Source organism: Dromiciops gliroides, chromosome 4 (assembly GCF_019393635.1).
Source record: "Dromiciops gliroides isolate mDroGli1 chromosome 4, mDroGli1.pri, whole genome shotgun sequence".
Taxonomy (NCBI): domain Eukaryota; kingdom Metazoa; phylum Chordata; class Mammalia; order Microbiotheria; family Microbiotheriidae; genus Dromiciops; species Dromiciops gliroides.
Window position 1 is genome coordinate 288,694,225 of NC_057864.1, and position 18,261 is coordinate 288,712,485.

At 36.3% G+C, this 18,261-nt stretch overlaps 1 protein-coding gene across 1 annotated transcript in view; it reads left to right on the forward strand.

Annotated features, from left to right (window-relative positions):
- Positions 1-18,261, forward strand: part of ADGRB3 (adhesion G protein-coupled receptor B3) — an 890,484-nt gene that overhangs the window by 516,080 nt on the left and 356,143 nt on the right. Inside the window, 1 exon segment of the mRNA XM_044001123.1 lies at positions 10,589-10,632. Within this exon segment, the coding sequence (XP_043857058.1) occupies positions 10,589-10,632 (44 nt within the window).

Below are 18,261 nucleotides of genomic sequence, written 5' to 3' on the forward strand. Positions count from 1 at the left end.
CAATAATCTCTTAGTTGCCAAATCTAATGACCTTTTCCTCTGTCTATTATGATCTCTTTGCAGTGTTTTAAACTGTAGATCACAGTCTTCTTCTGGATAGTCTATCCCCCTCAGAAGTAGGTAGATTGCTAGACCTAGAGTAGGAGAAAGAGAGTTCAAATACCAGCCTCAGCCACTTTCTAGTTGTGTGACCCTAAGCAAGTCACTTAAACTTTTTTTTTGTCTCAGTTTCCTCAATTGTAAAATGAGGACAATAACAGCACCTAATTCAAGGGTTGTTATGAGGGTCAAATAAATTATTTATAAAGTACTTAACACTGTGTCTGGCATAAAGTAGACTGTATAAATGTGTATTCCCTCTCATTCCCCTCTCTACATTTTCATGACTGCAATTTCTTCTGCCTATCCTCTTAACTGTCTGGCTTCTCCATACCTTTTGATAGATATTTATTCATGTCACACCCTCTAACCATGGGTGTCCCTAAGACTCTGTTCTGGGCCCATTTCTCTTCTCCCACTCTATTCTGTCTTTCTTGGAGATTTTATTAGCTCCAATGGGTTCAATTATCATCTCAATGAAGATCATTTCTAGATCTATATATGCAAAGCTAGTCTCTCTCTTCTGTGCTCCAGAACCATATCATCAAATGCTATTTAGACATTTGGAACTGGATATATCTCATTGTTATATCCAATTCAATATGTTCAAAATAGAACTCGTTATCTTTACCTCACTTCCTCCTCCTCCTCCTCCTTTCTTTACTTTCCTATTCTTGTGGTAGGGTATTGCTATCCTTCCAGTGACTCACGCTTGCAACATTGCTGTTATTCTTGATTCCTCACTCACATTTCTCCAACATTTCTGTTGTCACATCTTGTCATTTCTCCCTTTGTAACATCTCTTTTACAATTCCCTTTCTCTCTTTCTACTCATAGTTACCACACACATTTGTATCTTCATTATCTCTCTATGTGCAATAGCCTTCTGTTTAGTTTCCCTACTTCTAGCCTCTCTCCCCACCACAATGCATCCTATATTGAACTGTCAATTTTGTCTTCACAGACTACAGATCTGACTATGTCACCCTCTCTAGTCTTCATATGCTTTCATTTCCTCCATGAACTCTACAACTTGGACACACTGCTCTACTTGTTAAACCTGGAGCATGACATTTCCTGACTCTGCCTTTGCACTGGCTGTTCCTATGTCGAGAATGTACTCCTACCTTACTTCAAAATCCTAGCTTCCTTGGCTTCCTTCAAGACTCAGCTCCATTTTCCTCTCTGTGTTAGGCCTTTTCCAGGTCCCTCTGGGGAACTGCTGGCTCCCTTCTTCTATGATTTATGGTTGTTGCATTATTTTTTAGTAGTATCCACTTCTTCATGACCCCATTTGGGGTTTTCTTGGCAAAAATAATAGAGTGGTTTGCCATTTCCTTCTCTAGCTCATTTTACAGATGAGGAAACTGAGACAAACAAGGTTACATGACTTGCCCAGGGTGACACAGTGAGTAAATTTCTAAGGCCAGATTGGAACTCAGGAAGATGTTTCACCCCAAGTCTAGCACTCTATCCACTGTGCCCTTACCTTCCATCTATTTCATATATGTCTTGTATGTACATCATTATTTATATTTTATATTTTCTATTAGAATGTGAGCTTTTTGAGGACAATGGTAGGGGGTTTTGCCTTTCTTTGTATTCTCTGGCACTTAGTACAATTCCTGGTACATAGTAAGAAATTGACAGATGCTTGTTGACTGTAACTGTTCTTCTCTGTAATTTATAGGCCTAGTGAGTTTTACCTAGAGCACTGAGAGGATAAGTAACTTACCCAAAGTCACATAGCCAGTAGGTATTAGAGGCAGGATTAGGACTGAAAATTTCCTGGCTTTGAGCCTTAGTAAAATATCATACTGACTCAGAGACAGGTTTGGAAGGAGTCACTTCCAGACATGGGGCTGGTTTGAGCAAATACATGAAAATGATAAAGGGAAGGATGAGAATCGGAGTAAAATAAGCCAGTCTAGGTATGAACCAAATTATCAAGGGCCTAGAATTCTAATATCACATATTTATATTTTATTCAGTTATCAATGAGAAGCCTCAGAAAGTTTTTGATGAAAATAATAACTTTAGAATAGGAAAGAGGGAGCTGGCAGCCCAATCCTTGGCACACAGTAAGCCCATAACAAATTGTTTCCATTCAATTCCATCTTAGAAGACAAAGGACAAAATAAATTTTGAAAGAATTGAAAGAATTTTGATAGAATTGAGAGGCAGTATGGTAGAGTAGAGAGATCACAGATGTCAGTAAGGCACTTCAGATACCTATTGGATATGTAGCCCTGGGCAAGACACTTCAGTGTTGTTCCTCAAATTTCTCATGTATAAAATGAGAAGATGGACTCAATGACTTTTTAGTTGCCTTACAAATTTTTTTTTTTTTTGGCAGGGCAATGAGGGTTAAGTGACTTGCCCAGGGTCACACAGCTAGTAAGTGTCAAGTGTCTGAGGCCAGATTTGAACTCAAGTCCTCCTGAATCCAGGGCCGGTGCTTTATCCACTGCGCCACCTAGCTGCCCCCTGCCTTACAAATTTTTATGTGCCTATGATCCTATGAGATTGAGGGTACAATTAGAAGACAGGCTTGACAAGGAGAAAAGTCATTTATTCTTCTGACACTGGAAGACAACAGAAACCACGTATGAGGACATAGGGAGGTTTAACAGCTTCTAGTGGGCAGTTGAGGGAGTCCATGGATAGCTTCAGTTTTCTTATTTGTTCTTTGATTATATCTTTTTTTTTTTTGCTCTAACCATGGGTAGGCATGTTTGTGATGTGCTGTCACATTTGAATTTCAAATTCATGTTCTGTATATTTACTAAATGTAATTATTATGCTACCAAAATTTTTAAATATTTCATAACTCAAAAGAATTGGACATTGCAGAATTTAGCATTTTTTAAAAACCTATTTGTAAGTGTGTAGCTTTTTAAAGTTTTCAATAGCACAAATAATACAAGAATGAATTATTAATGTAGTTTTGAATTTGATACACAGTGATATTTATAACCATATTTAATGAGTCAGGCAGCAGTTGAAAAGTTATTTTTGTGATCAATCAATAAGCAAGTATTTATTCAATGTCTACTCTCTGCTATGCATTGTACTAGGGCTACAAAGACAAAAATTAATGTCTGTATTCAAAGAACTTAAAAAAATTCAGGCAATCTGAGGAGAAAAGACACTCACTAGCCACTGGGACTTGAGGTGGTAGGGTGGGTGCTAAACAGGAAAGGTCTTATATAGGAAAAGCTGCTTCTTAAACAAAATCAGGAATCCCAAGAGGTAGTAGACATGAAGAGGGCATTCCAGTCATAGGCACCCAGCACAAAGACACAGAGATTGGAATTGGAGCATCCCATATGATGAATAGAAAGAAAGTCAGTTTACTGGATTGTAAAGTGCATAGGGCTAGGGGTTTCTTATATTAATGCCTACTGAATTTTAATTATGTATCTACTATATGCACAAGTGTCATGATTGGTAGCCCAGTGAGGGCAGGCATGGGACTGTCAGGGCAGCCAGCCAATTGGCTGGGGCTGTGTGTGATCAGCCTGGGGTCTGCTGGGAAGAAGGGAGGAGATTCGCCAGTCTAGCTTGAAGCTGGAAGGTGACAGGATGCTGCTGTGTGTTCTCAGCTGATTACCGGGTGGTGGTATTGTTCAGGTTGTATAATTTCCCTTTCCCCATTTTATTTCCTTTCCCTTGATCCTACTGATCCTGTTTGAGTTTTTTAAAGTTCGTTCTTGTTAAATAAATCCTGCTCTGTTTTGAGGGAGGCTGCTGGTCTCCTTCCTTGCCCCAATATTGCGGCGAGCTGCTTAGCTAACACTCCCCAATTAAAAATTGGTCCCTACAATAATAACTAATATCAGTGAGGAAAAAATAAAGTTGAGGTTGTTCTCAGTTAATACTATGGCATAATAACATGGAGCTTTGGGAGACAGAGATGGGAGACCTCCTTTTTGTGCTCAAGAAGACACTGGGATATATCTACTCCTGGATATGAATCAGAAATTCAAGTCATACATTTGACTGTTGAGCTTAGAATACATGTGGTAAACCTTTTGGGTTCCTATACACTCATGGACACTGATTTGAGAGAACTGTAGGAGATAGAAGTTCATTTCAGCTACCAAGTCAAAAATTTATCATGACACATTCACTGAGTGCTTGTAATGTGGAAGAGAATATAATGAAAAGTAATAATGTTTTCACTTAATGTGTACTGAGTGTAAGAATTATAAGATACAATCTGAGCTCTATGAATCACAGATGAGACAAGTAGTATCTACAGACACCAGGGGATTGCATGGGGTGGGAAGTGTGTGTGGGGGGGTGGGGGGAAACACCTCACAAGAATGAGGGTCAGTTGGCTTTGCTGATATTTCTTTTTATCTCATTTCTGACACATCTCTAACTCCTGTGCTTTGGAAGGTGAGATACTGTTATCAGTTGAAAGATTCCACTGAAAAAAAGATTAGGAAGAAGAGATTTGAGAGAAGAAAGGGAGCAGAAAAGAGGCCTTTCTAGATATAGAGAGCAGGTAGAAATATCCACAGGAATTCACTGGTAGATATCTGGATAAGCCCGTCTTGAGATAATACCCTGTTAAGTCTGTTGCTGACTGATGGCTGTGAGAAACAGAAAAGAGAAGGGAGAGAAATTGAATGTATCAAAGTGGCCTAAAGGTGACATGAAGAAAGTATAAGTTAACATGGAAGTTGGATGGATGTTAGAACTTTAAAAAAAAAAGGACAAAAAATATAGTTGAATTACTTAAACTGGATAAAGAAATATGTTCAGCTATGCTATTGGGAGCAGAGCCAAGAGTTTGGTCTCACTGAAAAGATATTTTCGTCCACATCTGTCAGGTATAATACATCTTTTCAGAAAGTTTTTAGATGCATGCTCTTAAATGTCAATCATATTGTCTGCCTGGTAAATTAATCTCTTTTCCATATTATGTAATCATATGATACATTCTAAATTATTTTAAATAATACATAATTTCACATCATTTTTATTTTCTCGTGTCTTGCTACCATGTTTTGTTGCAGTTTTCTGTTGGACTCAGCATTTCCTGATATTGATTTTTTTGTAAATTTCTCATAACAGATCTCATAGCTTGGTCCTTTAAAGGAAGTTATCTGGAAATTATAGCATAAATATTTTACAAGTGGTTTCTCAATGCAGCCTTTAATCCATTTCTTTTGAAGTTTGTAAATTTCATTCAACTTTTTATTTTTGGCTTTCTGTTTCCCATCTTAGATTCTGACTTCATAAATAACTGACATATTCAGTTATAAAGTTTCTGATACCTTTCTTTGTTTTAATTTTCTCCAAACTTTTACAAACTATAAGTAGATCATCTCAATCTTGGCCCTGCTGAGTGAAGAAGATGCTTAAATATAGGTGTAGGGAAGGAATATCTTTGAGTTTTTGTGCCTCCTAGAATATGTTGGGACACCCGGGTGGAACAAGGCAGTATTGAATTCTAATGTGTGCTTATCAACAATATTGTAGACTGCCTAGAAGCCATCTCTACATCTATTAAAAAGAACATATCATGAATACTTGGGTAGTTTGAAAAACAACTGATTCTTATCCCCAGAAATACATACAGAGAGAAGGTTTGAGTGAGGCTTTGGGAGCATAGGATAGAAGCAAAAGTAGTTTTTCTCATTATTGCCAGTAGAATTTAAGTTCTTTAAAGGCATGGAATCTATCATTTCTACATTTGTATTCTCCTTTGCTTGGCAAATTGTAGGCTTTCAATTCTTTTTTTTAAATTGAATTCAATGACAACTTATCTTAACTGTATTTCCTTTTATAAAGGTAAAAAGTAAGTCACTGACATAAAGTGTTTATCAAAAACTGTACAAATAGATTTTAATTGTTATTCTAGAACTGACTTGTATTTTGTGTCAATATTTCTCATGAAGAACAATAATTATCAAATTAGTTCCATTGTTACTTATACAAGTATGTGAGAATTTACATAGGATCAGCATATTCAGTAAAATGTATGTGTAACCCTTTTACACACACACACACACACACACACACACACACAAAGGAAGTGAGTGGCCCCAGAAGACCTTATCAGGGACCCAACTTCCACTGAATCTATAGGCACAGAATCATCATAAACTATACCCCATAGTGCTTACTGATTTTAAGTCTTATGATCATATTTATAAGGAGGTCACACACAACAAATCCCCTCCTGAACACACCTTTACAGGGAATGAGCATACCAGAAATACAGAATCATAAAAAAGGAAGCATCCATGGACTCTAACCCAAAACAACCACTTAAACTTATTACAAGAATCCTATTTTATTCTTGCCTTCTTTCTTCTTGCATACAATTGTTCTGTATCTGTAATATAGAAGGGACCATTTTCAAAACTAGTTTTATCGCCTCCTCTTGCCTAATTACATTGGCTGCTTGTTGCTCTAGAATGTATGGAAAGACCAGTACAGTTTCCATCGAAAATGGCCACACCTACTCCTTTCCTGCCTCTGTGATTCCAATTTGTTCCTTTTCCTACTGTGGAAACACCTCCCTCATTGAGCAAAGAGAAATTATTTAATCTCTAACAAATACAGTATACAATGCTCCCAAAGCAATAATTTAGGCTGTGTTGTCATAAAATATTTGCTTAGAAAGGAAAAAGGTACAAATATCTGTATAACTCTTTTAACATTAGATAAAATTTCATAGAACATCCCACTAGTTATTGCATGTCAATCCAGATTTTCATTCAGAGTTCAGCTGAAATTTCACTTCTCTAAAGCTGTCTTTGACTCCCCCCAGCCACAATTCCCCACTCCCTCCCTCCCTTCCTCCCCCTGCCCCTCTCTCTCCTCTCTCTCTCTCTCTCTCTCTCTCTCTCTCTCTCTCTCTCTCTCTCTCTCTCTCTCTCTCTCTCACACACACACACACACACACACACACACACACACATACACACAAGATTTACTTACTGTCATTAACTATCTTACAGGAATTTAGCAACAAATAATCATCACTTGAGAGTTCACTGTCATGGACATGACATTGTATTCATTTGTGTTTCAATGGCTCATGAAGTCTCCTTGATCCCTAGCTTCAGTAGCCAGAAGTGGGTTCTCCTTCCTCCAGCCCTTCATTTGCATCTCTCTTCTATATTTCTAACATTCCCTTTGTTTCTTTTCTTATCCTCCTTGTTCTACCACATTTGTCCCCGCAGATCTCTCCATCCTTCTTGATAAGCTTTCTTCCCTTGGTTTCTATGTCACTGGAATCTCATAGTCCCGTTCCTGCCTCTCCTATCACTCCTCTATTTTGTTAGTTCCTCATACCAATCCTCCTACTTAAACATGAGTGTATAGCAATACAGTCCCAGACCACTTTCTCCCTTTCTCTACATTATATCGCTTGATGATTTCATTTACTCATAATTATTATTAGAATATATAGAAATGATTATTTCTATTAAGAGAATTTCCAAAATCAATAACCACAGTCCTGTTATCTTTTTTTTTTTTTTTGGTGAGGCAATTGGGGTTAAGTGACTTGCCCAGGGTCATACAGCAAGTAAGTGTCAAGGGTCTGAGGTCGGATTTGAATTCAGGTCCTCCTGAATTCAGGACCAGTGCTTTATCCACTGCGCCACCTAGCTGCCCCAGTCCTGTTATCTTTTGAGAGTCCCAGTCCCATATTCCCATCTGGTTGGTAGATATCTCTCCTTTTACATCCCTTTGGCACCTCAAAATAAATATCTCTGAACTACCAATCAATAAACTAGTAAATAAATGTTTATATCCCTAGCGATATAAAAAAGATATAAAAAGAAGCAAAAGACAGTCTCTGCCCTCAGAGAGCTTATAATCTAACAAGGAAGACATGTAATCAAATATATCCAAAGCAAGTGACGTATAGGATAAATAAGAAATAATGACTATAGGGAAAGCACTCAAATTTAGGATCTTAGGAAAGCTTCCAGTATTTAGATTTTAATTGGAATTTAAAGGAAGTCAGAGAAGTCAGTAGGTGTAGTGGAGAAGGGACAGTATTTCAGATATGGGGGACAGCCAGAGAAAATTCCCAGAGCCAAGAAATAGAGTGTATTGTTTATAGGGTATAGTTTATATATAGGATAGATATGGCCTCACACATTTCGTAGATATCCATATAAGAGAACATGAAGGAGACACACATGGAAGGGATATGGTTGGCATTGTTGGAAAAAATAACCACACTGGCCATCAGCTATCAAAGTGATCTTCCAAAAGTTCAAGTCTGATTATGTTACACTTTTTGTTCAGTAGACTCCATTACCTCCCTATTACCTCTAGGGTCAAATAAAAAACTTCTGTTTGACTTTTGTTTTGTTTTGTTTTGTTTGTTTGTTTGTTTTAGTGAGGCAATTGGGGTTAAATGACTTCCCCAGGGTCAAACAGCTAGTACATGTCAAGTGTTTGAGGCCGGATTTGAACTCAGGTACTCCCAAATCCAGGGCTGGTGCTTTATCCACTGTGCCATCTAGCTGTCCCCTTCTCTGCACTTATAATTTTAATCAATTGCATTTCTTAAGTAATAACTATTTGGCAGGCCCTGTATTAGGCATTAGGATTATGAATACCAAAGTAAGATTGTTCTTGCCCTTAAGGAACTTACATTCTACTTCTTTATATATACTTTACCTTTATTAAATTGTTTTCCTGTATTATACTGTAAATAATTTGAGGAGGTAAGATAGATGGTGAAGTTGATAAAGCATTGGGCTTGGAGTCAGGAAGACCTGAGTTCAAATACACTCTCAGAAAGTTCCTAGGTATGTGACCTTGGGCAAGTCACTTGCCTCTGTTTGAATATGGATCAGTGATCCACTAAAGAAGGAAATGGCAAACCTTTCCAGAATCTTTGCTGAGAAAACTCTGTGAACAGTGGTCTACAAGGTCAGAAATAGTCAGACATGATTGACTAAAGAACAAAACCTTGACAACAGAGTTTATGTCATAGCTGTCTTTGCATAACCCTAATGTCTAACATAATGTCCATTCCAGTATCTCTGCCAAGAAAACCCCAAATGGGGTCACAGAGAGTTGGACACAACTGAAAACTGAACAACAACAAATCACAGCTTTAGAGCTGTAAAAAAAATTTTAGAAGCTACTCAATTCCCTCCCCCACTCAATTTATATATGATGAAAATGAGGCAGAGAATGGTTAAATGAATTGTTTAAGATCATACTGTTAGTAAATATCTGAGAAGGCATGTGAAACCAGTTATTTCTGGACTCAGCTACAACCCATTTTGCCTGAATTGAATAGAAATTCAGTGCCTATTTACTTTTGGGTTATAAAGGCATTAGAAAGATTCCTTTGTTGACTTGGATAAAAAGGAAAACCTAATTGTGGTGGAGGAAGGACGTTTGATCTTCTTTAGCATACTGTGAAATTCCTAATGTGCTGTCTATTTCTGAGTCAAACTCTGTTCCACTCACCTAATGTTATTTAAACACATCCATGTGTACACACACACACACACACACACACACACACACACACACACACACACACATCCACACATCCCACAAAACAGGTTGAATCTATTTTGAGCCTTACTATTATTGTTCTCTCATCTAAATTGTATGTCAGATTTTAGAATACTTAATTATAATTTAATTATAGGGAAAGTTGTTTGCCTTCTTGGATACAATTATATAACAATATTTTTGGACTAAAGAAAGATTAATTGTGTATCTTTCAAAATACAAAACATAATATGTCACATTTTACCAGAATTTTCCACTTTGCAGAACTTACTCTCTAATGATCTTAATTTTTTAAAAAAATTCTTTTTGGTCTGTAATTGAGTTTTTATTTAGTGTAGATAACTCCTTTTAAGGAAACTCCTTCCATAGATACAGATCAGCAACCTAAAGTTTTAGCAGGTTACCTTGTACAGTAGGAGGTTAAATTGCTTTCTCATGGTCAGATAGAGAGTATGTATTAAAGGCAAGACTCAAACTCAGGCTTTCCTAAGTCTAAGGCTAGTCCTTTATCCCACTGCTTCTCCCAATAATCATAGGTTCACAAAAACCTAACTCTGTAAAGAAATTAATCTATTATTATGATTGAAATAATGTAGGAGTATATGGTATCACTTAAAAATACACAATTACTCTCATGCAAAATAAAATAAAGGATAAATTATTAAAAAGAGGATTTTTAAAGCACCATATTGCAAGATCATATCCCATTTTTTTGTTTGTTTTGTTGTTTTGGTTTGTTGTTGTTTTTTTGCAGGGCAATGAGGGTTAAGTGACTTGCCCAGGGTCACACAGCTACTAAGTGTTAAGTGTCTGAGGCTGTATTTGAACTCAGGTCCTCCTGAATCCAAGGCCAGTGCTCTATCCACTGTGCCACCTAGCTGCCCCGAGCATATCACATTTTGATTGCATTTCTTATAATGCCTTATTCTTGAAATTTTATTTACTCAAGTTATATTTTTTTCTTCTTTTTTAGGGTACTTTGAATCCTTATTGTGTGCTGTGGGATGACTCAAAAACGTAAGTAACAGATGTTTTCTTACCTTATTTTGGACTAAATATGTTCCAAAGCGCACTAAATTGTTTGAGCAGCCTGCTAGTCAACAGGAGTATTTTCAAGTCAGTGGGATGTGTGTTACACCAGAAGAGAAAGTATTCCCTTTGTTAAATCTGTAGGCAGCATGATAAATATGTTTGTATTAGATGCAACCAAGATATATCTTTCCCAGGATAGAACTGCCTTACCAAATGTGTAAGTCATGCTCCTGTGCAGATTTCAGGGAAATATTTATTAATCTTTGAAAGTTTAGAAATGGAGGGGTTGACTTATTGTCTCAATTTGCTAAGTTAGTAACTCAGGCGGTTTTTTTTTTTTTTAAAGATTAGAATGCCAATGTCCTTGGCCACTATGTATACTCCATTATTCAAACCCATGCTATATTTATTTGACTCTAGTATTTTTATTTAATTTAACCAATTGGGTAACATTTGTCATAGTCTTTTTATACATTTTTGTAGATAAAAATATTTATTGGACTAAATAGCAGCACTCTTTCAATTGTTTTTATTTAAATCTACAATTAGAATATGTGTGGTCAATTATACATTACTTTATTGGTAATATGAGTTCTGATGTTTCATATAAAATAGATGTTCCTTCAGTTGAGTTATTTATTTGTTTGTTGTTTATTTGTTTTTTTATTTATCTAAGCAAACTCTTACCCTAAAAAATAATATTACGCCACTATGCTTTCCTGTTACCTGCTTAAGTTCAGTAGTTCTTTTTGTAACACAGATGGGTGTCACTACGTAGGGCAGAGGTGGCCCACCCCTACTTCATCCTTTCTATTTCCTTTTCCCTGTTATATGGGAGAGAATTTAATCTCTTTCTAATTTTTTTTCTCTCTCTTCCCTAGGGAGTGTCTAGGGAGTGTTCCCTAGATATGGTCTTTTCTTTTCTTTGGTTATTGACTTCTCTCTACACCCTTTCTCTCTGGAACTTTAATCAGCCACACTGTTAAAAACAATTAGCTTGCTTTTTAGCTAAGGGGCAAGTCAGGGTTACTTACCCCTTTATTCTATTTTCTGGAGCTTACCTCAGAAGAAAAGTTATTAATGCAATCACAAAAGTTTAGAATCTTCAGTTGGGAAAATTCCTAACATTCAGACTGAGGTCTAGCTCTCTGCTCTAATTTAAATTTTCATTTACCTCTACGCTCTATGTTTGAGGCAAAATCATTATATAGGAATTGTTTAGGTAAAAGGAAAAAAAAAAGCAGAGTATATTGTAGTGTCTGTTACTGGAGAGATCTGGTAATAGGAAGTTGGAGAAAGAAGCTCCCCTAACCTCCTTTATTAAACTTCCCTCAATTCTTAAAGAGGTGGCTACAAGTGGCCTCATCTTGTGTCTTATGTTTTGAGATGCCTGTAGGAGCCCGATGGCCTTCCATGATCTTTCCTTTTTCTACCACTACTCAGCCCTCTTTTTACTTTCTTCTTTTAATCTTTCTTTCTGGTTTAGCTTCCTAAATCTAGAATAAGGTTTGGGACTGATGTTTCCTCTCTGCTGTTGCTGTTTAGCTCTTGTACTCTCCATTCCTTCCTCTTGAGTTCCTATTTCTGGAAAACTGAATATTCCTTTAAGAACTCCTAGGCTTGACTCAGGCTTGCCTCAGAGATAACAAGAGTACCAAATCCATCTCAATGCTGAAAGGAATGCTTGTCCCTTTGGAATTCCAAACCCAGGATTCCACTTAATTCTCAAATCCCTATTATTTACATATATATGTATATATATCCACATATATATTTATAAATAGTATTTATTTCTATTTATTATAGATTATATTAATACAATATATTAATTATATATTATTTATAAGTATTATATATTTGATTGATAGATCATTTCTTTTAAATATAGTGCTTATGTGACATGTTCCATTATTATAGATCTGAAATTATCTATGGTATTATTACAGATTCCCTCTCTTTCCCCACTCTTTTTTTTCCTTGGGGTCTATTTTCTCTACTGGTAAATTGGAATGGTTCCTTAGAATTTTATTTGTCAGATAAACACTTAGGACCTGACTTTCATGTCAAGGCCACCAATCTCCAGTAGTCAACTAAACCTTAATCAGGTCAGTTTCCCAGAGACTTTTGCCTCTGATATTAGGGCTGGACTTCTTGCCTCTCTTCTTTCACATATTCCTTCCTTCATGCCTCTCTTCCATCTGGACCTGTGATTTCATCAGTGCAGAGATCCCTGGTGAGGAAACTCCTCTTACCAATGCAGATTAGCAACTAATATGTAATATTTAATCTGAGAACGTTGTTTAGAGCAATGAAAGGTGGTGACTCACCCATTGTCAATCAGTCAATATGTGGCAGAGGTGAAATTTGAATCCACATCTTCCTGACTGACTCCAAGGATGGTTCTCTATCTGTTATGCTCTGTTATGCCTACTTCTCACCTTTTGCTATTTTTCTAAACTTCTTTGTCCACTCTAGTCCCACTTTTTTACCTTCTTGACCCCTGAGCCAGCTCAGCTCTCCAAATTCAGAGATCCACCAAATTCAAACTACTTCTACCATAACACAGGACCTAGTTTCAGCACCTGCTTCCCTCTTTCCTTTCTCCTTTTCTACCTGTCCTTTCTACATATGCAAGATGGTAAGAGTAGATTTCTGTAGGAGGTTGTTAACAAGGTTAAATAAAATATAAAATTCAAGAATAATATACCATAGCAAGGTAATTGAAGTACACTTGAAATTAAATTACTCAGTCTTAAACTATATCCCCTAATTTCTAAGTGTTTCTTACTATGTATTCCTGAGACTAGCTTGGTCATGATTTTCCTTAGGCTATGCCTGTCCACCTCTTATAACATGTCCTAGAAGAACATGATCCCCTGAAACAAATCTCATTCTTCAGGAATCCACAATAGTAACAGCTGTCCTGATAAAAGGAAAAAGAACTCCAAACAATGGACTAAATCATCAGAATTTTTCCTAGGACAAAGTACCTCTAAAGAACAATACTGCAAGCTCAGTTAATAAAAAATAAAATAAATAAGAGTTAATAAAAGAGTTCAAAGGCCCTGAAATATACTCATGTTTCTACCCCCAAAGAAAGAGGAAAAGGACATGTTTGTGCAAAAAAAATTATAGCAGCTCTTTTGTGGTGGCAAAGAATTGGAAACTGAAGGTGTGCCCAGAATTTGGAGAATGGCTGAATGAGTTATTGTATATGTATATGATGGAATATTAATGTGTTACAAGAAATGATGGAGATAGTTTCAGAGAAATATGGGAAACATTGTATGAACTGATACAGAGTAAGGTGTACAGAACCAGAAGAATCATTTATATTGTAATAACAATATTGTAAAGACAAAAAAACTTTGAAAGACTTAGGGTCTCTGATCAACATATTTTTGTTGTTCAGTCATTTTCAGTTATGTCTAATTCTGTGATCCCATTTGGGGTTTTCTTGGCAAAGATACTGGAGTGGTCTGACATTTTCTTCTCTAGCACATTTTACAGATGAGGGAACTGAGGGAAACAAGGCTAAGTGACTTGCCCAGGATCACAGTGCTAGCAAATATCTGAGGCCATACTTGAACTCAGGAAGATGAGTCTTCCTGACTCCTGGCCCTCTATCCACTGTGCCACCTAGCTGTCCAGAACAACACATTGAATAGCCACAATTCATAGCACTCAAGATGCTCCCTGCTGCCCACCTTCTGATACAATATACAGATTGATATATTTGTGGGGAGGACATGGTCAATATTAGAATGTTTTAAATTGCTATAAATATTTATAACACAGGTTTTGTTTTTCTTGCTTTCTTAATTAAGGGTGAGAAAATGTAAAGAGAATAAGATAGATCTTTGAAAAGAAAAGAAAATTTCATTTTTAAAAAATCACTCACCTTCTTGAGGAGGTCTAGTATGTATAAAATCATTAATAAGGTTCCCTATCTGGTTCTTATAGGGAGAGAGCTAGTCCCTGCCCTCACAACAGCCCAGATAAATAATGCTAAGTAGCAATATGTATTTTTTTATGATGGTTGTTTTCTTGTGGTACTCAAACATTAATGAATTTGAGATGTATTAGAATCATGGACAATAGTGTGCTTTTATTCATTTACTAATTTATTCATTCACTAAACAAACAATTTTTAGATATCAACTGTGTGCATATTACTGGACTAGGTGCTGAGGAAGATACATAATTTAGATTTTTTTAGTTTAGCTGCTGATATATGCAAAGTACACATTTTGGAGAATTTATCTTTGTCTCTCTCACACCCAGTAAAGTATCTGGCACATATTAGGTGCTTCATATTAATTTATTTGAATTGAATTGAATGGGAACATATGAAAAATTTAACTTGCTCCAAACATTATATATATATATATATACATATATGTGTGTGTACATATGTATGCATGTGTATGTATATGTATATGTATATGTATATATATTCACACATACAACTATATACATATATAAATGAAATATAGGAAAAAGCAACACCTTTTCCCAATACTATGGGAAGTTCTTAGAATGAAGAGTGTTTTGGACATGTCAGTAAAATATGAAACTCCTAATAGTTCCTACAGTTCTTATTACCTGCAAAATCGAGACTACAGGTCTTTTCCTGGGGTAGTAGAAGTGAGGGACCACCATAAGAACAATGGAGATATTTCTTTTTTTTCCCTATAGCTGATGCCTTTAAGGTGAAATTCTTCTTCAACAGTGCCCAGCAGGCAGAAGTAGCTCACCCTGGCAACACCTTTTAAATTGATTTTTTAAGAAATAGTACATCATTGGAGTACTCTGAGTTATCAGAAGCTCATGGGATTTCAAAGGACAAGCCATAGAGGTCAATCTTTAGAGGCCTTTTGACTATAATCAAATACAGTCTTTCCTAACAGTCCCATAGTACTTTGGTAATAAATACCAATTACCCTCATTGGGTGTTAGGACACTTGAGAATTGGGTTTTAGGATTATAGGAGTTAGAACCATAAGAACTTCAGTGATCATCAGTGATCATACCTAGGTGTAGATATAGATCTGAATAGTACCTCAGGGACTTTCTGGTCCAATCCATTCATTTTATACATGAAGTAACCAAGGTCTATGGAAGTTACGTGAATGTTTAAGGTCTTATAGTTAGTTTTGTGCTAAAAATCATTATCATCTGAACAATGGTGATAGACTTGGCTCCTCTCAGCAGTGCAATGATACAAAACAACTTCAAAGAACTTATGATAGAAAATGTTTCCAACATCCAGAACAAAAGAACTGTTGATTATGATTGCAGATTGAACTATACTGTTTCTACTTTTGGGCCATTTTTTCCCTTCTTTTTTGAGGTTTTTCCCTTATGCTCTGATTGTTCTTTCACAATATGACTAATGCAGAAATATGTTTAATGTGATTGTACATATATAAACTATATCAGATTGCTTTCTGTCTTGGGGAGGAGGGAGGGGAAGGAGGTTGGGAGAAAAATTTGGAACTAAAAATCCTATGAAAACAAATGGTGAGGGGCAGCTAGGTGGTGCAGTGGATAGAGCACCGGCCCTGGATTCAGGAGTACCTGAGTTCAAATCTGACCTCAGACACTTAACACTTACTAGCTGTGTGACCCTGAGCAAGTCACTTAACCCCAATTGCCTCGCCAAAAAACAAAAAACAAATGGTGAAAACTATCCTTCTATCCTTACATATAACTGGAAAATAATAAAATGCTTTTATTTTTAAAAAATCTTTATCATTATCCTCATAATTATTAATATTATTGTTGTTAATTGTAATCATAGCATTTATATAGTGCTTTAAGGTTTGTAATGCACCTTACATATGCTATATTAATTATATTATTAATTAATTCATTAATTAATCATTAATTATTTCAGACAACAACACTGTGAGGTATGTGCTATTAATATGCCCAGCTTTTTTTTTTTTCATTTTTTGTGGGGCAGTGAGGGTTAAGTGACTTGCCTAGGGTCACACAGCTAGTAAGTATCAAGTGTCTGAGGCCAGATTTGAACCCAAGTGCTCCTGAATCCAGGGCTGGTGCTTTATCCACTGTACTACCTAGCAGCCCCCTATGCCCATCTTTTAAAGATGAGGAGACTTAGGTTTGTCCAGAAGTAACATTTAGATAAGCCTGAAGCAGGATTTGAACTCAATTCTTTCTTACTCCACATTCAGTGCTTGATCCACTGCATTAAATTTACAAATCACTGAAAATCTGTATCCCATATACTATTATGAACCAAGACAAAGAGAGGCATCATGTTGGTACAAAGATATCTGTTTCTATGGCTTCTGAATATGAGCCATTTCCCACCAATGGGTTCAGAACTAATCAGTTATTGGTCTTGGATTCAATTTGCTATGTTTCAAGAGAAGGAAAAGATACTTTTGGATTTCCATGTCATTGGCATTAAGAGTCTGGATGATTGGATGCTGTTTGTCTTTTAGTTGGCCTTGGGAAAAAGATGACAGAAGACAAAATGTGTGATTTCCTGTTTACATTTGAAAATGAGATGTATTGAAATAGCATGCCTTATGTCAAGAAAGAAAAAAATACAATTCTCCCCCACACCCACTAATATGCACCAGAATTGATATTTGAACCCTGGGCTTGTCACTCCAGAGCCTGTATTCTTTTTTTCTGCCACACAAAAGAGGAAACTAAGGTTCAGTGAAATGGAATCACATGACTAATCTTATATAGATACTCAGTAGAAAAGGTAAGATTTTGATGGATCTCAAATGTATGCTGTCATATCAAATTGCTGACCTTTATATCATGTCCACCTCTTCCCAGAGTCTTTTTCTCTTACTAGGGAATTCTCCCTGAAGAGAATTTTGAACCCAATGTCTCTTCTCTAAAATCTGAAATCCTGAAGTCCAAAGTCTATTTCCTCCAAGTTCTCACCAACTTTACCTTTTATGTAGGCTCAGAGCACCAATGAGGAGAGTCTTAGGCCACTGGGTACAATTATTTTGGTGTTATCTCCTCTAAGGAGTTAATATATATTGGAAATGTCAGGTCCCTAAATATTTACTTAACATCATTGCAGAGCCAGTAAATGTATGGATCGTATCATCTTCTCATCTTTTCATAGAGATGTTAATGGTAAAATAGCTCTCAGGTTTCATTTACTTCTCCCTTCCTCACATTATAGATGAGGAAATTTAGGTCTGCAGAGATCATAGAATTGATTTCACAAATTATAGGCAGAAAGAGACTTTAGAGGTTATCAAGGATAACACTCTCATTTTGCAAATGAAGATATTAAATACCAGGGGAATGAAGTGATTTGCCTGTGGCCCCTCAGCTAATTAATGGCAGAGACTAGAGACTAGAACATGACTCTTTGGTCTCCCACCCCTGTGATTGTTTTTTCACTTAATAGTATTTTTTCCCCTAATTGTATGTAAAGATAGTTTTCAACATTCATTTCCGTAAAATTTTGAGTTCCCAATTTTTCTCCCTCTGTCCCTTCCCTCTGTGCTCTCCAACATAGCAAGAAATCTGATATAGGTCATACAGTTCAGTTATGTAAAACATATTTCCACTTTAGCCATGTTGTGAAAGAAAAAATCAGAACAAAAG